Source organism: Vipera ursinii, assembly GCF_947247035.1.
Source record: "Vipera ursinii genome assembly, chromosome: 3".
NCBI lineage: Eukaryota > Metazoa > Chordata > Lepidosauria > Squamata > Viperidae > Vipera > Vipera ursinii.
In genome coordinates this window covers 39,711,032-39,738,800 of record NC_139516.1, presented here as the reverse complement: position 1 = coordinate 39,738,800, position 27,769 = coordinate 39,711,032, and the positions used below count along the sequence as shown (strand labels likewise).

General features: G+C 37.2%; 1 protein-coding gene across 1 annotated transcript in view; it reads right to left on the bottom strand.

Moving 5' to 3' along the window:
• Positions 1-27,769, bottom strand: part of KCND3 (potassium voltage-gated channel subfamily D member 3) — a gene marked incomplete at both ends in the record, with an annotated part of 313,047 nt that overhangs the window by 8,693 nt on the left and 276,585 nt on the right. The window contains 2 exons of the mRNA XM_083360647.1: positions 4,196-4,288; positions 16,420-16,521. Of these exons, the coding sequence (XP_083216773.1) occupies positions 4,196-4,288; positions 16,420-16,521 (195 nt within the window). The remainder of the gene's footprint in view (positions 1-4,195; positions 4,289-16,419; positions 16,522-27,769) is intronic.

The window sequence follows — 27,769 nt, the reverse complement described above, 5'->3', positions numbered from 1 at the left end:
CCTTAAAATGGCCATTCTTGCCACCTTTGTGATCTTAAGGTGTACATGCAGCTTTGGACATTTAACTGAAAGTTATAGATACCAGTAATTCCCTAATTTTTTTCCTGAGTAATTCCCAGTAATTCTGCCCGAGGCAAGTAGAGCCCTAGCTGCTCTTAAAGAGTTGGGCATCTTCTCACAGAGAAGAAAACATTATAACAATTCTTTAGCAGCTGTAAATAGAAAACTGTGCAACTGGGTCAAGTGTGAAAATTTATCCCCGGGGAAAGATAATTAATACATTAGGGATTCTGCTTCTTCCTCTATTACATGATATTCTATTTCCAACTGCAAAACTATTTTGTGTCCTACTGTAAAGTCTTTTTAGTCCTGAAGCAAGGCTTTCCCCTTCCTTAGAAGCTATTCCAATGTTACAAACTCTTCCAGAATAAATCTAAAATAAATAATAAATAATCTTTCTGAATAAAGTGGTAAGTCTGCAATCCTCTTTTTGGAGAGCAGAACAAAGAATTAAGACTGCATAAAGTCTTTGAATGGGGGTACATAGCAGAGCAATAACTTAACCAATACATCCCTCTCTCCTCTCAGCTACTGTGTGTGTGTAGATGCATAGAAAACACTTCCATAAAGGGAAATGGCTGTATGCATGTACATATAATGCAGGCAAATGGAGCAAGTCTTAGAAGTTTCCTGGAGAACAAGGTTGCTTTCAGGTTTCAAGAGAGGGTGTTTTATAAAGTCCTCCTTTTGAATAGTTTACCCTGTCCTATTCACTACTGTGTCTTAGCTGAAACTAACTATGGCTTTGGTAAGAGAAAGAGCATCACCATTATGATACTTTGTTCTGACTCTGTTCACTCTACAGCAAAGGTCCCCAACCTTTGGGGCACCAGGGACTGGTTCCATGGAGAAAGGTTTTTCCACGGACCAGAGAGTGCGTAGTTTTATGTGCTGCCTGGGGAATTCCGGTGGTTGAAGTCCACACATTTTAAAATTGACAAGGTTAAGAAACGCTGCTGTAGATTAACAGTGGGAATGTGTGTGGAAAAGGCATTCAGAGATGGGAAAGCTGGGAAAAGATCAATTATAAAATAAAAGGTCTAGTGTGATTACTGGATGGAACAATTGGAATTGTGATTTTGGTCCATATTGCTTTTCCACTAAGAGAATACAAGCTGCATATTCATATAGAAAAAGGTTGACGATTTCAGTACATTATTTATTTGCTTATTTTTTAAATTGATAGCAAATCCTTCCCAACATTGTTTTACTTAATTAGTTGAATTTAGAGATTATTCATCACATCTCAGACGTTTTAACAGAAAACTTCAACAAAATAGACAATACCAAAACCATTCTTTCTGATTTAAGGAAAGGTGAATTGCCCCTTGAAACCTGTTAGCAATGCTTATGTATAAGTCACTCTTCATTCCACTAGCAATTGTGGGCCACTGCAATATAACTTTTTGGTGGCTCTAGAATTCATACTCTACAATGAGACAATGTGTTAGTGTGATTTTTTTAAAAAAAATCAGTTCAGTATGATGGAAAGGCATGCATGTTCAGCACAAATGCTGAATGAACTATTCTGATGAAAGCACTGAAAAACACACTGAACATCCTATATCTCAGTCCTTGAATCACAACCTCTCTGTTCAAAATGATATATGGTTAGGTCAAGAGCAACATATCCTTTCCAATAACTTAACAGCTATTTATTACTGATTGAGATTGCAGTGAGCATCACCTGATTCCAACCCCATGCTGATGTAGCACTGCAGGTATTTTCATTACTATTTCTGGTAGATACAGATTTCAGCTTAATGGTGAATAATTTATTCTTATTCATTCAGACTGTTTATTCTTTGGTCATTAATTATTTCTTTAAACAGCCAGTCTCCAAAGCTTTGGAAATATATTTGCCTATTCCTCATTTAATTATGTTGGAAATAATTCAACAACTAATTATTTGAACCATTGTTATTCATTGAATAGATTATTCTGGCAATATAGCTTGTTTCCGAAGAACACATAATACATTGAAGGGAGCGGGAATGATATTGCACCCCACAATCCATCCAAACAAAGTATTCATAAAGTTTAGTTGGGGAGAGCACCTTCTTCTTACTCTTCCCCTGTTTATTCTGTAATCCTGGAATGGGATTACATTATGTGTGTATGTGTGTATTCCATTTTTCAACCATAGCCTTTTGGATAGCATGTATTAAGATATACCATTTAATGTTCACAAAAGCAGTATGATTTAACTCAGGGCTCTTCAAACATGGCCCTTTTATGACTTGTGGACTTCAACTTCCACAATTCCTCAGCCAGGCATGCTGGCTGAGGAATTCTGGGAGTTGAAGTCCACAAGTCATAAAAGGGCCAAGTTTGAAGACCTCTGAGTTAACTAAAATCACCTAGTCAAATTTATGGCTAAGAAAAACTTTGAACTCAGGTGTTATTGTGGCTCCCCCTTTAATTATGTTATAAATAATGTAAGTTAAAACATAAATATGCATTTCATATGTTTTGGAAAACCCCAAATTAATAAGCTATTATAATATTTTAAGGAAAGAAATTTATAAGCAATTCATGTAATGAACAATCTATTTTCTCAAATACTTTTCTAAATCCTGCAGGACAACACATCATCATCATCATCATTACCATCATCATCACCATGGATTGAGATATACTAATAACCTTAAAAATAATTTGTAGGTTTTGTTTGGAATATTTTAGGGACAGGATAAACCATGTCCATACCTCTGTGTTCAAAGAAAAATAATTACATTTTTATCTTTGCCAGAGGGAGTCCTTTGTTATGGGTCAATTAGAATCAGGATGCAGATTTTATTACCTGCTATTTTAACACAAATTAGGATTGAAAATGCAAAAATACTTTTGTAACATAAATTTAAGAACAGGCTTATGAATTCCCCTTACTATGGACGTTATCTTTTGTAAATTATAAAATAATTACATGGTGCATTAAATTAAAAATAGATATAGATATAGCTGTAGCAATTTTAGGGACACACACTTTCTTTTGTTACTTTCAAATTGTCTAGAAGAAGAATACAATAGATAAGTATACTTGCTAGCTGTACATATTTACCTAACTCAAGTGAACACATGTCTTCTGAATTTTTCTGTTAGCTCTCATTGTGGAGACAATATTCAAGACATGTCTGCAACATTTACTGCATATAGTAGAACATGGTTATGTAATACATTATTCTTCAGAATTCTCTTGTTCTGTGCTCTCGATGTGAAAGTTTTTTATTTGTTTCTGCAAGAATGACAACAATTTCTCCAAGGCTTTCCATTTTGTTTCCACAAGTGGCCCTCAGTAGGACTTTCCTCATGTATAATTCATATATTTAGGAAGATCTATTGCTTTGTATAAAAAGCAATGCAGGCAGGATAAGACTGAAAATATTATAATTTGAAGAAGGTAAAACAATACATAAAATAAAATGTTTATTAAGACAATAAAGATATGGATACTAATGTAACAGTAATCGTTAGGAGGCAATTGCATAGAGCAACTAGGGGGCTTCAATATGCACTTAGGGGCATATTCCATGTACACACATACTGTATACTGACTCATTTGGCCAAATGATCAAAGTCCAAGTAAGCAAGAGAGTAATGTGTTTTGGTATAGATCAGATTGCTTTCATATGTACACCAATCATGGATCCATAGAGATGGTCTTCCAGATGTTCTTTACAGTACTTCCAAATCTTAGCAGCCCTACCCAGCATAATCAATGGTGAAAAATGAGGAAACATGTAATACAACATGTAGAGGACCATCCATTATTCACCCTTATTCTAAATACTGTAGTATGACTATTGAGTAGCCAATGAGTAGCCAGTTTGGGTTTCATACTTCTATTTCAGTCCTTGTGCACATATTTCCTTTTCTGATTCTTTTTTTCTTAGTTGTAGTTAACAAGTATATTTAATAACAATTTTGCATATTTGCAATAAATTATAATGTAATAACAACAACAGGGAGGGAGGAGAATATGGAACTCCAATAAAAATTAGGCTTATCAAGGCTCAATATTGACTCAATTCTGGCATGATAAATTTAATACATGCCTCCCTTTTCTGTTTTTGGTTTTTTAACTGTATGGGCTTAAGTGAAAACAGACTCAAAAGCACTCCCTGTTCGTACTTACAGTTGTTTTTTCCAGGCAATGCAGCAGGTGGTGATGCTGACTTTCAATGATGGATGTGGCTTTGCTGATATTGTGCTCATCTTCCATAGACCCCTAAGCAGACAGAAAAGGCATCCATGAGACCATTGATACAGAGAAAATAGCAATGTTGTGCAGCATATGAACGTGCAATGTGGAAAAGATGAGCAAGAAAAAGACAAATAAGTGCTCTTGAGCTTCAGTACCCTTGCCTAATAAGAAGAGGGCCAAGTTCTATTGCATAGGGTTATTTCAATATATGTAGTTAAATTTTAAAGAAGAAATGAAGAGGACTGAACCCCCCCTGCCCCCATAAACTAAAGGTGAAGACAGAGACAGAAAGAAAGCTAGATTGGCAGGTAAAGCTACACAATAAAGCTTAGTTTCTGCCTTCCCTGCTCTCCAGCTGGACAAATATTGGAAAGTTATGTGAGTTGTAATCCAGACCAGAAGAACAACCGATTAGGAGAATCTTATTCTATGGTAAAGGCCTGCAGTCATTGTTCAGACTGTTTTTGCTACAAAACAGCCAATAAGATTTTACTCCTGGATAATAGAATGAACAGAAACATATCAGACAATCTAACAGTTGACTAAATCTATAATTTAGAAGTTTTTTTTAAAAAAAATTCTGTCTCTCTAGAAAGCTGCACTAAAAAGATCCAAAGTCACAAAGGAGTCTGGCTTGAATTCCTAAATTGTGCCACCAAAGCAACTACTTCTATAATTCTACGTTAGCTCTGCTTCTGCTTTCTTTGACACACCAATAATAACATCTGCAGCTGAAATACGAAGTACAATTTAATTCAGGTTGTATGTTCTTGGTAGGAAAGAACAGACATTGGAAAGAGGTTAGTACACATCAATGTAACAAATACATTTAAAAAAACTCCAAAGAAATGCTGTTATTTACAGCACAGACAAGAGAAGATGGGAACGAAACCGCCCCCTTTTTGCCACAGCTGCACCACAGTTTCATTTTCAGCATGAAACATCTGAGCTACTCATAAACTGGTGACTGAAGATGTGATGGCTCTCTAAATCCTGCACACATGACAAAAAGCTTCATTTATCTGGAAGTACTTAAATTTCAGTCCTCAGGGATGAAGAGGTGCTATCAAATGAACACTTTAACTATAATCAGCATCTATGCAGATCTAATAGTTACTCAGAAAAAAAATCACACCTCTATGCAATTGATTCATATTCAGCACTTTCCAAAGGGAAACAGACTACCTTTCCAAGCAATCATTTTAGAAATGAATGTCTACTACTTCATAACTGCAGGGAATCAAAATGAATCTCTTCCCTCCCATCTTCCTCCTACTTGTCCCTGGAAAGCAAGCTATATTTTCCCAGCATTCAAAATGAAATCTTGGCACTGGCATTCAATTACAGCCAATCCTTGACTTATGACCACAATTTGAACTGGAATATCTGTCATTAGGCAAAGCGGTTGTTAAGCAAGACATCATGTGATGTTTTTGCTCAATGATAGCAAACTTGGCATTCCTAGTTGTAGTCACTAAACAATCTTGCCAGTCAGAGTCCTAGATAAAGGGTGTGGGGTCCCTTGGGTAGGGGAGACCCTGGAAGGCCAGGTGCAGGCTACGTGTGACTGTCTTTCTGCGCAGGGCCTGAAAATCCTCCTTGTCAAAATCCAAGCAGGAGTTTCAGCTCTTCAGCAAGAAGAAATTCATGTGCAGCCTTTACTGGGTCTCCCCTACATCCCTGAGTACCTGTGTTCCTTACTTTACCATTCTGCCTCTCCACTTAGGAGCTGAAAATACTCTATTGCAAAATGAAAGCAGAATTTTCAACTTCCTGCTAAAGGAATTCAGTTTGTGCAAGCAGGCGTGAAGCTGAAATCCTTTGGCAGTGTAAGGGAGAGATGCTGCCGAGGAAACAATCAGACAACAGAGGCACAACCCCCCCCCCCCAGTGGCTTAATGGTAGGGGAAAGAAAATGAGAAAGGGCCTGCCTTAATGGATCAAGTGGTTAAAAGGAGTGGCAGGAAGTTTTGTACTTTCAGACTTGCGTGAGTCTGTTAATGTAGCCTTATGATAAAGTAGATTTTGCTCATATAGATATGTATCCTGTCTGGTTCACCTGGGAGAGCTGATAGGATTTTAGCTCTATGCAAGTAGGCACAAAGGATTTCAGCTCCATGCAAGCTGGTATGCATCTGAAATTCTACAGCAGGCAGCTCCTTGAAAAAGAATTTCAGCTTTGGGTCTGCTTGCTTGGCAGGGAGCTCTTTCAGTCAGCCCCCAGAGATGAAAAGAGTGCAGCAGCTTGCAACCTTCCCTGTTGACTTTTCCACAGACTTTTTAGGAGAGCTGGCAAAGAAGATTGTGAATGGCAATCACATGAATGTGGGGGGCGGGAGCTTGGTGTGATCAGCAGAGGGCTAGGTGTGATCAGGTTGCCAAGCATACAGATCACATCACGTGACCATGTGTGCATGTGCAATGTTTTGCGACAAATGGAAATCCTTTACAGGCATTTCCAAGGCCATCATTAATTTGATCCACCATTAAGCAAACAGTACAGTTTTGTGTTTACAGTATTATGCCCAGCATAATATTGTAAAGCAACAAGTCTAAATTTTTTACAGCTATTACCTTGCACAAGTACTTGATAGGGTTGCAGCTTATGTTTTTTGTCCCATATGTACTTTTGCATGCACAGATGGATGCTGTCTTGTTAAATTAAAGACAATAATTAAGCACCTCCCATTACAGATTGCTTGATGATAATTCAGCCTTATTACTGTGATTCAAGAAACACATGTCATCTCAAAGGAAATGGAATTTTGTTCCAAGCAAGGCTATATTCACAACTCTATAGCTTTATAGCTTTATCTAAGTCCTTTCTCAGTTACTTCACTAGTACACTATTACTTAAAACTAGAGTGAAGCCTGGAGATATGAGAAGCTTCTTATACTGAATGATACCTCAATTAGAGTTGATGTATCTAGATTTGAATCTGGAATTTTTGCATGCAAAACATATGTTACATCATCTGAACTATAGGCCTGTTCTGAAAACAACTGCACTCTGGATTTCTTAGATCAGAGATCCCCAAAGTTTTGGGCACTAGGGACTGGTTACATAATGAGCGGTGGCCCAGAGGGGATGTGGTTTTGTGTTCTTCCGTGGATGGGGCTTTGCTTGTTTGTGTAGCCTGGTTGCTGGCATGCCCCGGCCCGGTATTGGTCCACGGACCGAGGGTTGGCGACCCCTGATTTAGATTATGTTAGTGACTCTGCTGGCCATTTTGTTTTCTTTTTGTGCCTCCTTGAAAGAGTCCTTGAAGAGTATATTCTGAAGCAATCCCAAAGCATCAAGGAATCAAATTCTGGAATAAATCTACCTTATTTTAAGAATTTTCAGAAAACAATTTGTAACTTGGCAAAACAATAACATTGCATTGCTTCCTTTTCTTATATTTATTTTGACATAATTAGAAATTGCAAATGAAATTTGCTAGACATTTTCATCAACTCAATTAAGTGCAATAAATTGTAAAAGTGTACCTACTGTGAGTGACCTATTTTTTGGAATGCTGATCTAATGAGGACATCACCTATTTAAAGGATACTCATTAAATTAACCTCCATGGCTGAAACTCTTTGATGTACAATAGAAACCCAGATTTTGTGAATGGGCAGTGCACACCACTAATTTTGTGATTCAAGGGCATGATTTGCCTAGAACCAGATATATTTGTGACACTGAAAAGATTATTTTTGATGTCCCCCTCTTTTGTTGCTATGCTTTAGAAATGACATGGCTAAGTATCTGTGTGTATTTAATTTAAATTTCCTGACCTTGAACTTCACCTCAATTTCACAGCATGTCTTCTTTAATCATTGCTATCAATTTTATTTGTGTTCAGTAGTTGGGACTTTCAAAAACCATTAAATATGTTAAATCAGTAATTATATGCTCAAAACAGCTCCTTTAACTTAGATTGATGTTTGACAAGGACATATCTTAGAGAATCATTAAAATACATTTACTGTATGATAATGAATATTATCATTACTGTTATGTGGCATCACTACAGATTGCTGCTATTGACTCCAGATTTTATGTTTCAAAATTTTAACAGAGCAAGGTTTAGAGGATGAGTGGGGACATGGTGATATGACAATTGTGGATACAGATTTGTTTTCTTCAGAAGTTATGCTGCTGCATCATGTATTATGATTTTGTCACATGGAGCACATCTTAAAAAGCAACTATAGCAGAGCAGAAAGAGAATAAAGTTATTCTTATTGTATCCTGTTTGTAAGCTTCTAGTTGGCTACAATATGACATAAAAGACCAGACAATGGCTCTTTAACAGAAGTTTTATCCAAATAATGCAACAACTAGAACTACCTGAGCTCCTTAGACTTTTTTGGTTAGGCTAGCCCAGTGATGGCAAACCTTTTAGAGACCAAGTGCCCAAACTGTAACCCAAAACCCACTTATGCACCATCGGGTGCTGGGTGGGCATGGCCCATTGGATGTGGGCATGGCTGCGGTGGTAACGGCAGACTGGGTGGGACTAAAAAGTTCAATCAATCAATTCCAACTTTGCGAGATTTTTTTTTCCCCACGAGAAGTTAAAATTGATTGATTGATTGAACCTTTTTTTTTGCACACAGCAGCGGAGGCCTAAAGTGAAAAAGTTTTATAAAACCCAGCTGGACTGGGGCAATGGGGCGTGTACCCACAGAAAGGTCTCTGCGTGCCACCTGTGACACGTGTGCCATAGGTTCGCCACCATGGGCCTGGCTTATTGAACCCTTACCCTTTAGCTTCATTCTCAAAGTAAAGCAGTGCACACACAAACACACAGACATCCCAAAGAGTGAAATAGTTGTAAAGGAAGCAGTTGGGATGGGTACACAAAGTGCAAAGGTGAACAACTAGGTTGCCTATTGGAGGTCATTAGTTCTTTCCTGAATCTGATCCTACTAAGTTTCAATCTGTTCTTCATTTGAAGAATATTGAGGGTAAAAAGGCTAGATAAACCCATTGTCTTTTGATTTGATTTGGCAGAGCTCTTTTTATATTGCTTCCAGAAAAGGCTACTCTTATGTCATTTTGCATAATGTGTAAAGAAGGATGCCTTAATAAGCCAAAGTTAAAAGAAAAGATTTGTTCCTGTGTTTCTTTTCTGGGTTGTTGTGATGGGAAAAAGCCAGAGGTCCTGCTTTAAATATCACATTATACAAATCACAGAAGTTTCCATGGTTTATTTTGGCTCTCTTGCTATACTTGTTCATTTTGAAGAATTCTGGCTTAGTGAGATATCAAAATATCTCACTTTTTCTGCATGTTTTCAAATAAGTTGTCATATACAGTACTGGTGGATATATTTTTACATTTTTAGAATGTATATAGTGCTAAACAAGTTTTCCTTCAACTTCATCAAAAGGTACATCTACTAACTTACAGGATTCACCCATTTGGATCAAAACAACTAATGTTGTGAAATTTACTCTTCCAAACTGTTCACATTAAGTGAAAAAAATGGTTGAGATGAGTCTAATGCCCTCAAAGATTTTGGAAATGGCCCACAATTACCTGGCTAAGATGTCATGTTGCCTAATCATATTTTAAAGCATTGTTCAACACTTTTCAAAATTTAGGAACGAAACTCCCATCTAGAAGACGGCATGCATTTCAATTATATGTAATACCTCTGCTTTGTGAGCTGCACTGGTTGGCAGCATTTGATGAAAGGGATTTGGAGTGTGCCCACTTCGTCCAATATATGCTTTAGCCATGCAAGAGCTCATTCTTTAAAATGTATCTTTCCAATGGTAATTTGTTCTGTACCAGCCTGCTACCGGCCCTGCAGAAAAGGCAGGGACAGCCCCTTTTACAAGAAGGCAAGAGGCTGGAATTAAGCCTGCCAAATTTATTAACATAAAAACACAAGAGTAAAGAGAGCAAACACGAACCATGAAACAGGAGCTTTTCAAGCGGTTGCCTTCAGCAAACCAGCCCTCCCACGCATTCCCCTTTTATACAGTTCAGGGCGTGGCTTCTCTCTGCCTCCTTCCGAGGTGCCCCATTGCCTTCCTCTGTTTACTCCTGATTTACTGCCTCCTGCGTCGGGCGTCCTTGAACAGGGCCAGCTGTGGGTCATCTTCATCCACGCTGTCAGGCTCACACAGCTGGGTCTCCGTGGTGACCAGGTGGGAGGGGCCTGGCTGAGGGCTCTGTGGAGCCTCAATATTATTCTCAGCAAGCTCTTCAACACCCTCCTCCTCCTCCTCTGAGACGTCCAACCCAACTGCCGAACCCACAGGCTGACCCTGAATCACAACATAATTTTTGATAGTATGATTGTGTGGTGTCAGCTCCAGCAGTAAGGAGATTTCACCAGGTTTGTGTCTAATAAGGCTAAGTGCATCCCATGAACTGTTAGCAGCACATCAGCACTATCAGTGGCATCTGAAAGTCAAAGGGGACACAGCAAAGACACAGTAATATCTTTAGAGGAGTTAGGCTTACATTTTGATGAGCCATACACTATGGCTTTAAATTCCACAATTTACAGTATGAATTTGGCAATGCAATCAAGTATATTAAGTCAATGACCTACAGAATTTAAAACAAAAAAGCATTAAGTCAGCCTCAATACACTAGATGGCTGCTACAGCTGAACTGATGATCTAAATGTGCTTCCTGTTTTATCTTTGCACGTACAGGGTTATGTATCTACTCAAGATATATAGTTCTAAGCTTAATGGTTTAGGTCTAGAGTTTAAATGCAGTGTTGGTCTTTTATTTTTTCCAGGAACTGAGATTCTTAGAAGAATTGCGTAGGCATTCCTATTTACTTCTGAAATGAGTTAACTTTTGAAAATCTGGCAACAGAGGGCAGCATAGAAGGGTTTTATGATCTATTAGCTTTATAAACTTGATTTGTATATTTATTGTCCAATAAGGAAGAAAAGTAAGCTTTTATAGATGGCAACCTGAATTCAGACAGCTGATAATTGCAGTATTGACAACATCTAATAATCCATAACTTCCATAAAGTAACAGAGGGAAAACAAAAACATTTTGATAAGCACAGTGGAAGGAAGAACTGAGATTCTGTCAAGGATTATATTTAAACCAGGTGTACTCAGATCTAGGCTAGTGGATTCATTATGAATTACTGTAGCCTAAGTTTAACTCAGGACAATGGGAAATGTAATAGCTTGTAATAATGTTTATAGTGAATAAAAAACATAGCAGAATTGTATACCGTTTACATATCAGGTATGCTATATAAATAATAATCAGAAGATATGTATCAGCTTATTATATTTTCCAATTTTGCATGCTGTGATTTGATTTTTAATTTGTATAAAGCAGAAATGTAACATCTAAATACAAGCAGTTTTGCAAAGCTTCATTTCAGCAACATATTTTCCCGTTTCTTTTTAGCTGTGTGTATTTGTGTTCAGGGGGTTGCATTTAGACTGATGATACTTTGTGTGGCAGGACTTCACTGATGGAAGGAATTTATGAAAACAACAGGTAAAAGAAAAGACCAGAATCAAGTTCCAGGAAGTTCTGCACATCTCTTTCAAGCAACTGTGATGCTATAAAAACGTCAAGCAGTCTTGAGTCTGATTTAGATTCCTGCAGCATCTTCCCTGGGGTTTCATAGTTAAATCATAGACTCTTATTAACTGGCACTGGGAGCAGCAACCAAGTCACGACAACACTGTGCTATGTTCAAAGGGTGCAATGTGTTTGACAGCAAGATTTCTAAGATTTATTAAAGTTAAATACTTTTTTCCCATTAGGTAAAACTGACAGCTGGTTTTAATGGGCAATAAAGCTGTAGACAGCAATAAATTGAAAATATTTTGATGCTTCCTCTAATTTAAATTCTATCCCTAATGATTACATTATTAAATGGAATTATATTTCCCCTACTCATCCTTCATGACTACATTTTTGCAGTTGTACCTGAAAATAAACTTTATATTCTCTTATGATGGCTGTTAGCTTGCCTGTTAGAGTCATCCAAGAGTAAGACTGGACAATATGAATAAAAAAATTGAATAAATTAATTATCCCCACACTACAAACATAGATGTAACTAGAGATAATATCAAAAGAAATATGGAAATAGATGTCTCTGGTAATACAAAATGTGTGTTTGTATGTATGTGTGTCTTGTCTGTCGGTCTGCCTGATCATGAATACTCTCCCCCCTCGCCCCACCCATCCACACATATTGTAAATCTTATTAGTAAAATCAGAAGGCATGGTATCAGATAACGGGGCTTGGATTTGGCCTGGAAGCCACATTAGCAATATTTTTGTCTGCCCTTAGTGAACAGAAGGCAACACAACTTCTACAATGGATAGAGTTAAACAGGATGACTTTTTGCAAATTTGAATCTATATTTACAATTTAGAGTAAAAGATACAACATGAGAAAAAGTACACACTATTTTGGATACTCTTCCAGAAGAGTTCTTTGTAACAATTTGTTTGGCAAATGTGTCTTGTGATCAACCCAGGGGCTTTCTATTACTACTTTTGGGTCTTTTCCCCGCTTTTCTTCGAATAACTTTTCTAGCTCAGAAATATTCTTGTTCTCCTTGTGTGACCTGCATATTTGAGATCTCTCCAAGTATTTTCAGTACTATTCAGTATTTCAATATAAAGTAACATTCAAGGAAAAACTATTCCAAAATCTTCATTTTGGATAGAAATTTCGAATCACGCTATTCTATCATGGAGAAGATACAGAAATGGTGAGTTGTTCCAGAAAACAAAACGAAGAATCATACGTTTAAATTGCAAAATAAGTAGATTTTAGTTGGACATCAGTTTGCCAATCTTGGTTCCTCCTTGGAAGCACCATCTTATCAGTTATAGTAAGATACAAGTAGCCTTCATAATCTTGCCACTTCCATTTTTAAAATAAAATAAAGTAAAATAAAATTCATGCCAGGACCTTTAAGTGTTAACTTGGTATCCAATTTTCATTGTCAAGAGACTTAAACCTGCCCTAATTGAACAGAATTTAAAAGTAGAAACTGACCCAAACATGCATACGAGATTGAACATTTTTGAGCTCAAATTTAGACTACTAAGAGAATTTAGCTAAATTCCCAGTTGCACTGACAAAACCAGCCCAGAAATATATCATTCAATCAAGTAAGAGTAAATTTTAAGGTTGTGGCTGATCGCATAAAATAAGCTGAAAGCTAAGAGAATGAATGAAATCCAAATAATGTTAGTGTTGCACCTCAAAAGTGTTATGGTACCCCAGGAGATGAGGTAATAGAATTATTTGTCAGAAACACTGCCCTACATCCACAACACAATATTATTCATAAAAGTGAAGTTGGGGAAGTGTAAATCTAACCATTCAGATAATGGGATGCTAGGATACCTCCAGACCTGCAAGATCAGTGTAGGGGAAAATGAACGTTTTGGAGATTATTAGAAAGTTCTAGGCCTGTAACAGTTATGAATAATCCTGATGAGTATTGACTGTTGCAGATTCTGAAGCAGAAGAAAAACCACAAAATCTATAAAATAAGTTCAAAGTTACAGTATGTTCTGAAGCCACCTGATATGATTTAGTTGCTTTGCTTTGAAGCATGTTCCTGCTTCCATTTATGAATCTGCTTTGATGAGTTGATACAATAAAGGGGCTTTAAATCAAAATACTCCTTTGAAGCTTTGAACAGCCATGCTTAATAACATCCTTCCCCTCTACTCTCTAATTGTTTTGCCCTGTAATCTCCAGAATTCTTGGGCAGAAAAGAGAAGGAAATACCCTCTCAAGTAAGCCAATACCAGCTTCTCTTCCAAAATGATGAGATTTATCTTAACACCTTCCTCCACTCTAATATTGCTATTTCATAATCAAAAGGTAGAAACAAGTATAAAAATAAATGATTTTTAACACATTAGGGTGATAAAAGGAGCCTGGTGGTGCAATGGTTAGAATGCAGTTTTGCAGGCTAACTCTGTCCAAGGCCTGGAGTTTGATCCTGACTGGCTCAAGGTTGACTTACCCTTCCATCCTTCCAAGGTTGGTAAAATGAGGACCCAGATTGTTGGGGGCAATATGCTGGCTCTGTAAACCACTTAAAGAGTATTGTAAAGCACTATGAAGTGGTATATAAGTTTAAATGTTATTGCTAAAAAGCTGAAATCTTTCCAAAGAAAAATGGAACAAAAGTCAGTTAGGCTGATGAATTTATTGTTAATCATTGTCATTCAAATATTTTATTAAAAGTTAGAAAATTGAACTTGTTGGAATTTATTAAAGGTAATTTGTTATTTGCAAACTGAGTCTGCAGTAGTGTTTTATTAGGGAAAAAGGAAACAATTCCAGTTTGGAGAAACATCATAATTCAGAAAAACACAGGGTTGTAGTATTCTGAAAATATTATCGTGATAGTCTGTTTCTAAAAAGCCCTCAGGAAAACCTCCCTGAAAATCTCTGAAATTAAAGAGATATAATTCATTCATCCTTATTCCCAATCTAGTTAGTTATTAATTCTAGCAAAATTGACATCTTAAATATGGTTTTTGGCAGGCTGTCTCCTGGGTTTCTAACAAAATTGAATTTTTTTCTTCTTCTCAGGGACAGATACAGAGATTGGAAAAGCTGCTGATGAAATTTGCTTCCCTTAACTTCCATCCTACTTTATCATATTTAGCTAAGGCCAGTTGAATGTTAGGATTCTGATTAGTCAAGATGCAATATGCCAGTGGACAAGGCTAAATATCTAAGTCTGAATCATGTCTTTTGTGCTTATAAAAGAAAATTAAGATGGTCACTATTTTCAGAGATTCCAAGTAACAGAATTACTGACCTGGTAACTTGTAAGGAATTTAAGCATTTTGATATATAGAAATGGATCTAACAATGGACCGTGTCTATAATTAACAAACAAACAAAACATAGTGCTGATTAATGACAATCCAAATGTTTAATTAGAAAATAATGGTTTTGTTAACCTGAATGATGTGTTTACTTGTCAATTGAGTCTGATTTTATTCTGTTAATATTAATATTCATAATTTAGCAATTCACTTCATTTAATATTATTAAAATATACAGACATGTATATTTAGCATCTACCATAGAATGGATTAAAGCATAAAAAGTGTTAAAGTGTTAATACCACTTTACAATGCCACACTTGGAATACTGCATCCAGTTTTGGTCACCATGATGTAAAAAAGATGTTGAGACTCTAGAAAGAGTACAGAGAAGAGCAACAAAGATGATTAGGGGACTGGAGGCTAAAACATATAAGGAATGGTTGCTGGAATTGGATATGTCTAGTGAAATGTCTTTACAAAGACAAGAGCGAGACCGTAGGCAAAGGTTCATAAGTTTATTCGGTTCAGCTCCGGGCAGCTGACTGTCAAAACAACCCCGGCTTTTATAGAGAACTGTCAAACATTACAACCAATCAGATAACAGTATTTTCCCCGCCGCTTGGACAACAGCCAATCGACGAGCGGCATTCTGACAGCTCGGCGGCTGTCGGGGAATTCCTCTCAGCTGAGCGCTTGGTTCGGTTCGGAGGACCAGATTGTGAACTGCCGATTTGACAGTTCCGGGAACTGTCAAATCCGGCGCGTGCGTGTTTGGTCCCGGCAGCCCATTTAACAGCTGTCATCGGGAATGGCGGCCGGCGGGGCGGCACGCATGCGCTGTTGCTTCTGGCAGCCATTTGACAGCTGTCAACTGTCAAAAGTCTGCCGGGCCGGTGCTTCACTTGCTGTTTGGAAACCCCTGGGTTCCTGATATGATTCACCCAGTTTAATGAAGAGAAGGACTAGAGGTGACATGATAGTAGTGTTCCAATATCTCAGGGGCTGCCACAAAGAAAAGGGAGTCAAACTATTCTCCAAAGCACCTAAAGGCAGGACAAGAAGCAATGGATGGAAACTAATCAAGGAGAGAAGCAACCTAGAACTGAGGAGAAATTTCCTAACAGAACAATTAACCAGTGGAACAACCTGCCTCCAGAAGCTTTGAATGCTCCAATACTGGAAGTTTTTAAGAAGAGACTGGACAGCCATTTGTCTGAAATGGTATAGGGTTTCCTGCCTGAGCAGGGGTTGGACTAAATGACCTCCTCCAAGGTCCCTTCCAACATTATTATTCTTCTTAAACTTTGCTATAAAGATTCTCATTTTCTAGTCCACATACCGTCAATTCCAGTGCTTCATTGAGGAGGCCATTGCGCTTACTGTGAATGAAGGCGTTGGAATTTCCTGTTTTGGCTACACGAATCCTGGCTAACCGGGCTTTCTGCAAAAAGAAAGAAAGAGGAGACAGGTTAAATTTCAATATTAACGGATGTTATCTGAATGTTTGAAACTTTATTATGCTGGAAGTGTAAAATAGTGTCAGTCAACATCGACTTGTCTTCCTATTATTGAACTTTTCTTTATCATATAGTTCTCTAAAAATTATTTTGGGAAGAGTAACATGGTTGAGATCAGTGAATATGTTTTGAGTGATGTACCATATAAGATTGAATTTACTGAGATAAAGTATAGCAAAAACAAACAAACAACAATGCTGTTTTATAATGGAGACAATGTAAAATAGGAGGTTATATTCACTGTATGTGTTTATCCTCTGTTAATGAACTGGATCTGTAGTAATCTACTGAAAGGTTTGATCAACTATTCCATGTGATCAAGGTTTAATAGTGTGTTTAAAAATTTAGCTATTCTTTTATAAATACGCATTTTTATGGTTTTTATGCTTTTCTTTCACCCCATTTATTCTTATTTTTAGTTTATTGCATTCTTTTTTATTCCTATCTATTAAAGCAAATATTAAAAAATGAATCCATTGTTATTGAACTACCTTTCTTTTTACTGAAAAAATCAAAAAGCAATAGCATTTTTGCTTCGAAGATAAGAAAGTGTGTACTATTAATAAAAGTTGATCATTGCTACTATTTATTATTTCTATTTATTGTTAGGCTTGGATTTAAACTCTTCAGAGTATAAGAAAAACCCTGCTTTTGTTTTAAATCTGCTCAGTGACTGAGATAAAAATCATAGAGTTCTTCCACACACAGGAAATGCTCTGCCTCTGAAGCTTGATTCCTCATCACCATCATCACTATTGATGGAGCAGCAAATGCCTAGTAAAGTTTTGAGTGTTGTATTCTTGGTGTCATTTGCCAATGTGTTCCCTGGGTCTCTGCTTCTGGAATAATATGCATTTAAATGTTCTCTACTTTATTTTCTGATTAGGAAGACTGACTGCCTACAATGGGATCAGCCCATTTGGTTGCAGACAAAAGCAGATGAAAAGCAGTTGAATTCATTGTCTCTTGGGTGTGATCTGTACATTCAAAAGGGACCAGTATCTCTCAAGTCTATTTTACTATTAATCTGGAATATTCCTGATTTACCTACAACTGAATAAGGGAAAGACTGAGGATATTTTGCATATTTATGCTGCAATCCTATTGAATTAAACTGCTTTTGATGGAAACTATTTCTAAGGACCTATACTTAGAATATAAATATAAGGATGGAACTCTGAACATGCATATTCAGTGGCTGTTCTTTAACAAACTACAAGAGTAGGACAGAGGAAAAACTACAACAGTGAACCTAGTAGGTATGCTCATCAAATCTCAGATGTCTTGTCTCTATACCAGTTCAGAAATATGAAAAATAAACATAGTAAACTAGGTTTCCTAAATCAGGAAGACAAATACGAAACTTGATAGAAATGATACTTATATTTGTCACATAATATTGAAACTTACAACTTAATAGAATGATACTGATGTTTGTCATAGTATTAGAAACCTAGAACCTATGAATATTATACTATATAAAAGAAGGAAATATATACTTGCACAGAAATCTAAGAATTAAAGCATGGAAATACTATTAAAAATATGTGGGTAAAAATAAAAGAAGAGAGAAAGAAAAGTGATGCCACCAGGGAAGTTTATTTTAGACCACCTAAGCAGACAAAGGAGATGGATGTAGTCTTTCTATGTCAAATGACCATTCTTTCAGAGACACATGCAATAATGGGATAATGGGAGATTTCAATTATGTTGACATTTGCTGGAAATCTAAGTCTGCTAAGAGTCAGAGGTCCATTAGATTCTCTTTTGTTGGCAACTTCACTTGTCAGAAAATGGAAGACAGAACAAGGAAGTCTGCTACTATGAACCTAATCCTGTCCAGCACAAAGGAATTGTTTGAAGGAGTAACAGCAGCTGTTATCTTAAGGAAAGTCATCCTGGTATCTTTGAAATTGTAACATTTTATGGAATAACAGAGTAGGGAGTGACTTTGGAGGTCTTCTAGTCAACCCCCATTTCAAACATATACCTACATAATCTCTTCTTAAAAATCTCCAGTGATGGAGCACCCACAACATTTGAAGGCAAGCTTTCCCACTGATTATTTGTTCTAACTGTCAGGAAGAAATTTAGGGAACTGTCAGGAATTTAGGCAAGGAGAAACTGACAATTGCAATCTGCAGTTGGACCCTGGAATAATAGTTTTTAATGAATTCTAACGGAAGTTAGGCTGGATCTTATGTGTTGAATTCCTGAAAGAGAAAAGCACCAGGAACTAAGGAAAATCCTATAGAATGAGGAGTCATGCTTGACGAGTCACGCTTGAACAATATATATGAAGAGCAGAAACTGGAGAAATCTAAAAAGATTAGCATGAACAAAATGCTGAAGACAAAAAGACTTATTTATAAAAAATGGAAGAAGGATTGAATAAGCTAAGAAGAAGATAAGGCTGTTTCCTCAAACTGTAAGAACTGTGTCAGCAAAATTAAAACTGAGAATGTTTTAGACTTGAAAACTATAACAACAATAACAAAGGAAAAGCCAAGACAAGGTAGATCTTTTGCAAGAATGAAATCTTGAATTGCTAAAGGGTAATGTGAGAAAGCAGAACTTCTTAACTCCTACTTTGCATGTGTCTGTAGCTAATATACATGAATTAGACAGTCACTTCAGTAGTCTGAACCAACAGACAAATTTGTAGAACAACTGTTAGTAGATTCTGACAATTCTAGACAACTCCAGAAGTCTGGAGGAGAGCAAATGCCATTCCCATCTTCAAAAAACCAGAAGGACTTGGGGAAGTATAGAACTCTCAGTTTCATGTCTATAAACAGCATCTTGTGAATAGACCAATTTCATTGGTTACAACTGATTCTGATGGTTCAGAACTACAAATAGGCAGAAAGCAGAAGTTATTTCAAAATGTTATTAGGAACAAGTGAAAACTTCAAAACACTGAGCAAGACTTGGAATGTCATGGATACTTTTAAAGAACAGCCACTACTATTTTATCCCAAAATGCTTTGCCTGCCAAAATAATTGACAAACTGACATTTGTCCTTTAATGAGATGGGTTTCACTCACACTTTACTGTGTCTGGAACATCTTTTAACCATTTTATTTATTTAGCTTTACTTAATTTATAAACGTTTTCACACTGTTTTTTCTCACAATTCTAGGCAGGCTACAATATAATAAATACAACAAGCTATCTGTGAAATACTAATAATTCCAGCCCAAAAAGTGCCAGAATTTGGGCCTTGGCTCTATGAATCTGTGCTTACTTGCTCCTGCTGATCAAGTCCTCTGTCATCCCATCAAGGTAACCCAGGTCAAGAAACAGACCCAATAGGGATTCTTTTTGGTAGAATAACAGAATCTTGAAAGTGTGTCAACTTTTTTCTTTATTCCATCTTATCCCAAGCGAAATCAAAACAGGGTTATCATGAGTTTCTTTCTCACATTGCCCTCTTCCTCAACTGTATAATGTTTCCAGAGACTCTTCCATTAACAATTTAATCATGCCTTTCTCATCTTAAAACCAGATGTCCCTTCTCTCATAATTGTTCATGATTTCAGTATTTTGTGCAATAATATTTCAATCTTGCAATCAAGCTTTGTTACTTAAAACAACCAAATAAACAAAAAGCCTAGATTATTTGCCAGTTAATTACTTTTGGATAGAGATGTTTATATTTCATGGGGGAAAAAAACAATGCTATATCATCACACAATATTTTTCAAAATAAAGAATAGCAATTAAATCTGAATATTTCCATGAGTTTATTAAAATTAATTAAGCTATTAATTCTAGTAGATGCAAGTACTGATATTTCTAAAGCTGATCAGTTTAAGGTTTTTCAATGAAAGCCTGATGCTGTGAGTTTATAAAAGCAATGCAGTCATGATAGCAGTATTCCAGTATTTGAAAGGGTGCCACAAAGAAGAGGGGGTCAAATTATTCTCCAAAGCACCAGAGGGCAGGACAAGAAACAATGGTTGGAAACTAATCAAAGAGAGAAACAACCTGGAATTAAGAATTAAGAGAAACTTCCTAACAGTGAAGACAATTAACTAGTGGAACAGCTTGCCTTCAGAAATCGTGGGCACTCCATCTCTGGAGGTTTTTAAGAAGAGACTAGATAGTCACTTGTCTGAAATGGTATAGCTTGAGCGGGGAGCTGGACTAGAAGACCTCCAAGGTCCCTTCCATCTCTATTCTATTCTGTTCTGTTCTGTTCTGTTCTAAATTCATATTATACCACAATTTCTAAGGAGAAACTTCCTGACAATGAGGACAATCAATCAGTGGACTAGCTTACCCCCAGAAATCGTGGGTGCTCCATCACTGGAGATTTTTAAGAGGAGACTGAACATTCACTTGTCTGAGATGGTGTAGGTTCTCCTGCTTGAGCAGGGGACTGGACTAGAAGATCTCCAAGCTCTATTCTATTCTATTCTATTCTATTCTATTCTATTCTATTCTATTCTAGTCTAGTCTAGTCTAGTCTAGTCTAGTCTAGTCTAGTCTAGTCTAGTCTAGTCTAGTCTATCTGTGCAAACTGATCTTCTGGCCTCATGGTGCTAGGCTGGGATGTATCATTTCAGGTGAGAGCATAACATTAAATGCTCTCCATACAAAAACAAACCAAGGAAAACAATTTAGGAAAGATAAAATAATTGTTCTTCCTAGCAAAAACTTACTATGGCCTGTAGAAATTTTTTAACTCTGGTGGTTTCAACCTTAAGGTTTAAAACAAGAGTAAGAAACTTTTTATAAGCTACCCTATTTTAGTCTGCTGACAGGGTTCATTTGATCATTTCAAGAATCTTGCTGCGTCTTCATCTTTGCTCAGTCCATATGGTGCATATCAGTATGTTATATCCTTGCTAACAATGAAACTTTGAAAACTTATCATCTTGATTCTTTTAGAATCATTGTAGTTCAAAGTAATTTTGTTCATTTGTAGCTAGCATAATGAGGATGTGGGATGCATTCTAACTAATTTCTATAGGCCACCTACTGCAGTTCAATTTTTTGGTACTGCTATCCACCCCCAACAATTGACATTATAACAAGCTGGTTGCTTCTGGTTTTACAATGCTAGCTGGAATAAGAGACCTATAAGACAGCCAAGAATGAGCACTTGAGTCCTACTATACTTAGTACATTCAAATGTCCTTCACAAGCAGGAGAAATGGCAGATGAGGTATCTTGCATACAAGCAGATCCATAAGGAATCAGGGTATTCATTTTCAGGTTAAATAATGAACATCCATTCCTAGTTTAGTGACCAAATTCTGTTACAATGTCCAGGTCATTAAGAAAAATGGTTGTTAAGTGAACATGTTTGTGTGTGTGTGTGTGTGTGTGTGTGTGTGTATGAGAAAGAGAGAGAGAGAAAGAGAGAGACAGAGACAGAGAGACAGAGACAGAGCAGAGAGAGACAGAGACACACAGAGAGAGACAGAGAGAAACGGAAAGACAGAGACAGAGAAAGGAGACCCTACAAAGATCACAGGTTGCTGTTATCTTATTCATATAAAGTTCTGTCACGTAACTACAGCAGTGTTACTATCACAACAGCATGCACTATTGTCATATGCACAAAAAACTTTCATAAATGCATACATTGGTTGGAAAATACCTAGCTGAGTTATTTGCTAAACAAGGCATGAGTGTAATGCAAAATATAGAAAGTGAGTAAGAAAAGAACAAGTAAAAAAATTAAACACATGAAGTAGGAAAACAGAAATATAAACATCTAGTTTATATGACATCCTTTTCCATACCTCCTTCATTCTGTATGGCTGTGATGGAAGCAATCATTTTTGCTTCCATCACATCCATGCAGTGTTTGCCTTTTGTCTTTTTAACTTTCTCAACTCTCATTTTTTCCAGGAATTCATCAATTCAATCCAACAACAGCGTTCTTTATTTATTTATTTATTAATCAAACTTATGTGGCTACCCACTCATGAGAAGTGACTCTGGGTGACATAGAACAATCAATAAAAAACAATGCATATATGAAAACAGATTTCTAAAAATATAAAAAGCAACCTTAAAATAAAAATTATTTAAAACTAAAAAAATGTACAAATCCCTAGCACAGAGAGAATGAGTTTACCCCCAATGTGGAGCCATCTAAGCAAGTCTCTGGTTCCATGGAATAGCATAACCAGGTCTTGAGGGACTTCTGAAACATGATAAGGGATGGACCTGACCTAATGTTGAGAGGGAGACGTAATGTTCCAATGGGGGCACCATGACAGAGAAGGCTTACCACCTGGGATCCAGCAAATATAGGCAGGTAGTACCCACACCATGCCCTCTCTACTGGATCTAATGAGCTGGGCTGATGTAACTGGGGAAAGGGGGTCCCTCAGATAAGCCAGTCCCATGCCATGGAAGACTTTAAAGCTTAAAACCAGCATCTTGACTTAGATGCAGAAGCAAACTGGCAACCAATGCAACTACTGAGCAGAGATGTAATATGTGCTCTCCTAGGAGCACACATAACTGCCCATGCTGCTGCATTCTGCACCAGCTATAGCTTTTGAATACTCTTCAAGGCATGCCCAAGCAAACCACATTACAACAGACCAATCTGGAGGTGACTAGGACATGAGTGTCTGTAAGCAGAACCTCCCAATCCAGGAATAGGCACAAAAGGCACACAACCTGAAGCTGTACAAAAGCCTTCCTAGCCATAAGAGTCACCTGCTTATGGAACAAGATTTGATAGTAGGAGATTGCATATCCAGTCTCTCTGGGATTGTGCAATCCCAATACAGACACCAATGCTATAGTTTAATTAAACATTATTGAAGTAAAAGCAGATTCAGTTTCAGTTCTAACTCCATCCACTACTTTTTGGAGTGTGCCCTGATACCTCAAGGTAAAATACAGCTCAATGCAGAAACAGTTGCACATCTTTCGTGTATTGATTTGTCATTTCATTTAAAACAAGCTTCTTTACAGAGGTTTCATAAGTGTATACTGTATTGTTTTCTCTTCGTTCTTTAAAGCACATTACTTCTAAGGAAAGGTGACATCATGACACTAATAAGTGGATCCCAATTCTGGAAGTTAGTTAACATATAGTCAGATATATAACCTACCCATATCTGCTATAAATTGGGAATATTGCACACAGAGGCTGTTGGGTGTTTGAACTACAGTTGAGTTAAGGTTTATAAATGGCTCTTAATAAACTTAGAAGCGCACATACTTTAGGTATACAAATATAGCAATAGCACTTAGATTTAGATACCATTCCATATAAGTGCTTAGAGCACTCACTGAATGGTTTAAAATGTCAACATGTTGCTCCCAACAGTCTGGGTCCTCATTTTACTGATCTCAGAAGGATGGAAGACTGAATCAACCTTGAGCTGGTCAGGATCAAACTCGTGGCTGTGAGCAGAGTTAGCCTGCAGTGCTGCATTCTAAGCACTATGCCACCATGGCTCTTATAGAATATAGAACAGTATGGTAATAGAGACTAATGCCGACAATAAAAATGACTTGTTTCAAATTTTCAGCAGAGACCAAGCAAGTCATTCTTGACTGTTCAAATATCTGGAAAACCTGTCATTTTAGAATTCTGTATGAATTACTTTCCAAATGTGGTAAGGTTCATGTCAACAAGCTGTAGTTTCCTAGCAACCCTCCTTATCATTTCCATACTGACATCATATGTGCACTCATACACAAAGTGAAGTACTCATTATAGGGATAGCAGGAGGAAAAAACATCTGTGTCAAGAAAACCTATGTCCAGAAATAGAGATGGTGCTCTCTATAATTCTAGCCATTACCAATTAATGCCTTGAAATATTTAGGAAGAATTGGTGTTCTGTAGTGCACATGCAGTCAGTCAATTAACATATTGTTCATCTGCTGCAAACCTGTCATTCAATAAAATAACTATTCACCATGACCTGAAAAGTTAGTTACACCACATATTTAAGCTGTATCTATAGGTACTAAGATAGAAGTACCTAACCTGAGGCACCAGAATTAAATGTGCTTTTCCAGTTCTCTCAGTGCTACAGACAAATTGCTCAAAATTTAAGATTTCATGTGAAAACAGGAGAAGATGTTGATATATTTTTTTTCTGTGGGTCCCACTCATGAAGGTAACTCTGAATCATTAAATGAAACACCAAGCCCAGCCCTTAGTTTGAGAAATATTCTGCAGCCCTGTTCTAACAGCTATGGTATAATTAAAGTTGGGTCAAATCTTGCTCTTTGTATCTGAGAAATTTTTATTTCTTGCAAAACAAGGAAAGGATGTTTCTGCTTTTAAAAATTATGATGAGGGCAGGAGAGAGTTCCTTAGCTTGTAGCTAAGAAGGGTTTATCTGTTCATGAACTCTACAAGATTCCTCATTGTATACTTGTTTTTGTGGTGTGGGGGATTCGTTTTGTATTTTTTCCCCCCGTGAATGATCAGGTGACAATACAATAAAAAAGGAGAATTCCCTAAGAAGTATGCTGATGTAGATTTTTGTACAAAATAGACATCATCCCATCTTTTGGCTATGACTCACAAATGAATAGGATCTTTTTTCTTGTTTTCATGATGTCCCCACTGAGAATTTTAAAAAGGAATTCTTATTCCTGCATTCTATTCATAACTGGAAGGGAATAGTTCAGTAGAACGCTAGCTGTAGCAATACTAATAAAAAAATGAACATGTAAGTTCTATGCTGATAAGATTCAATTTGTATCAGTTGCATTTACCAAAATGTTCTAATACCATTCTTGGCTTCAGAAGAGAACTCAGCAATACTATTTTACATTGGCCTATGCATTACACACCTTCTTTGTAGCCGTTACAGAAGGAGAATCAATTTTATCATATGTGTTTGATGTTAATTCCCAGGCAGGCCATTTTTATTACCATGCACAAATGTATAGAATTTGATTTCATGCTCAAGGCAAAACCTAATACTCTGCATATTTAACAGCTGCTTCAGTGTTTTTTCTTTTGGTAATTAATATTCTGAATATCCACAGTAGTCACATCTGCTCTATTCACACTGCATTGTATTCCTTGCTTACAAGTTTCTTGAAATTTATTTGTAATATAACCAGTTGTATGTGGGCATTATCTATGTACGTTCACCTGTTTTAGACAAGTAGAAGAGGATATCTCCTACAACAAACTATTCTTCCTGGATTACTCTGTAGAAAGCAGTTGGTCTACAACCTAGTAGGCATCTCAGAGTTCTACACAATATTTTACATTTACATTTCTCAGTGTCTGTTCATCATATATTATACTGCAAAGGCAAGTGTTTCCCTTTTTTCTATCATGCATGTTAGTAATCGGTGCCATGTGCTTCTTTTGCATTTGTTCTGTGCCAACATTTATAAGTTAAGAGGCCCCCTTAGACAAAAAGTCTTTATGGTTGTTGCAAATTTCGCCACTGGAATGCAAGAGTTCAGGAGAAAGAAATTATAAAATTTCAGAATCCAAAGTTCAGTGCAGACAAATGCAAGATCCAGGAATTGGATCTAAATGTACCAATCCATCTGTCTTTCAAGGAACCTCATTGAAGATCTTTGCCCTGTTTGCTGGAACCTTCGGCATTTGGTAGGGCTAAGGATGTTTTCCTGCTTAGGTTCTAAGTCAGGCAACTCAGCCTGCTCAGGGCCTCTACAGCAGGAGGTTGAGACCTCTTCTAAACTGAATATGCCAATATGACCTATTTTTTCTGAGTTTCACCTGAAAGTTCACCGGCTCCTATAAGTTCAAAAGGTCTCAAACCTTGTTTCTCCAAGTCAAAGCCTGGCTTGTCAAACATGCCCATAGTAGCAATATGGCAATTGCTTGGACTGGTTCTTGTGCCCTTTAAAAATACCATGCTCTTTCATCCATTCATTTATTCCTCCATCATAACTCCATGGCTTAAGTCAATAGCAGATATCCAGCCTTAACTGTATGTTAACCATGAATACTCTCTCTCTCTCCCTCCCTCCCTCCCTCCCTCCCTCCCTCTCTCTCTCTGTATGTGTGCATGTATGTGTATCTATATATTTGAGAACTACCATATGTTAGAATGGATCCTGCCAATTGACATAGCACTTTGCAGTTATGTTTGCAGTTCTGTTGAATTTAATTGACATCAATTATTGGGGTTGGGTGGTGCTGTGTAATGGAATGTGGGAATGGGAGACCCGAGAAGGATGCTGCCTAGGGAAGAGTCAGATAAACAGCATAGCCTCAGCTGCATAGTGGGTGGAGCAAAAGGCTCAGGAGGGACACTCCATAAGTTATTGGCTGGTAAAGGTGACAGCAGGAGAATGAACTTTCAGACTTGCAAGACTGATATCAGCCTTACCAAGTAGACCAAACAGGAAACCCAGCGAGATAAATTAATTCTATTTTATTGTAAAACTATTAACAGAATCTTGCAAGTCTTGAAAGTACAATTCATTTGCTGTTACCTTTACAGCCCAATAACTTAGGGCAGGGGTAGGCAACCTTGGCTCTTTTATGACTCATAGACTTCACCTCCCAGAATTCCTGAGCCAGCTGGCTCAGGAATTCTGGGAGTTGAAGTCCATGAGTCATAAAAGAGCCAAGGTTGCCTACCCCTGACTTAGGGAAAGTCCCTCATGAGCTTCTTGTTCTATGCAGCTGTGGGCTACACTCCCTCTTTTCTAACTTCCCTAGGCAGCATCTATTTGTGTGATAGCCAAGGTATAATTGTATGTGGGAATGACTTTGAAGGATGAGGGGAAGAGAACAATCAGACAAGAGTGGGAGGAGCCCCCAAGGGCTTAATGGTCAGATAAATAAACTTAGGTCCTGCCCTAATTAATCAGGCTGTTAAAAGTGATAGCAGGAGACAAGGTCATTCCTATCTACCCTTAGATGTTGTGACGTGAAAAAGCAACAGAGATCATGAACGGATTTTATATACCAGCTGAAATAATGGGTTCTATGCAGTTCACTAGCTCTGCTGTGATGCCTGAAAACAGCACTGCTTCACTATGCAGAACAACATCAAAGGGACATTTCAGTGAAGGTTTGATCTAAGTTAAACTTTACTAGCCAGTTTTCAGAAATTTTCTGCATACATAATTCTTGACTGGTATTATATGATTGATTTATAAAGGAACAGAAAACAGACTAGGGGAAAAATAGCTTTAGTTATTATTGATTTCAATGGGAAAAGGTAGTTACATTTC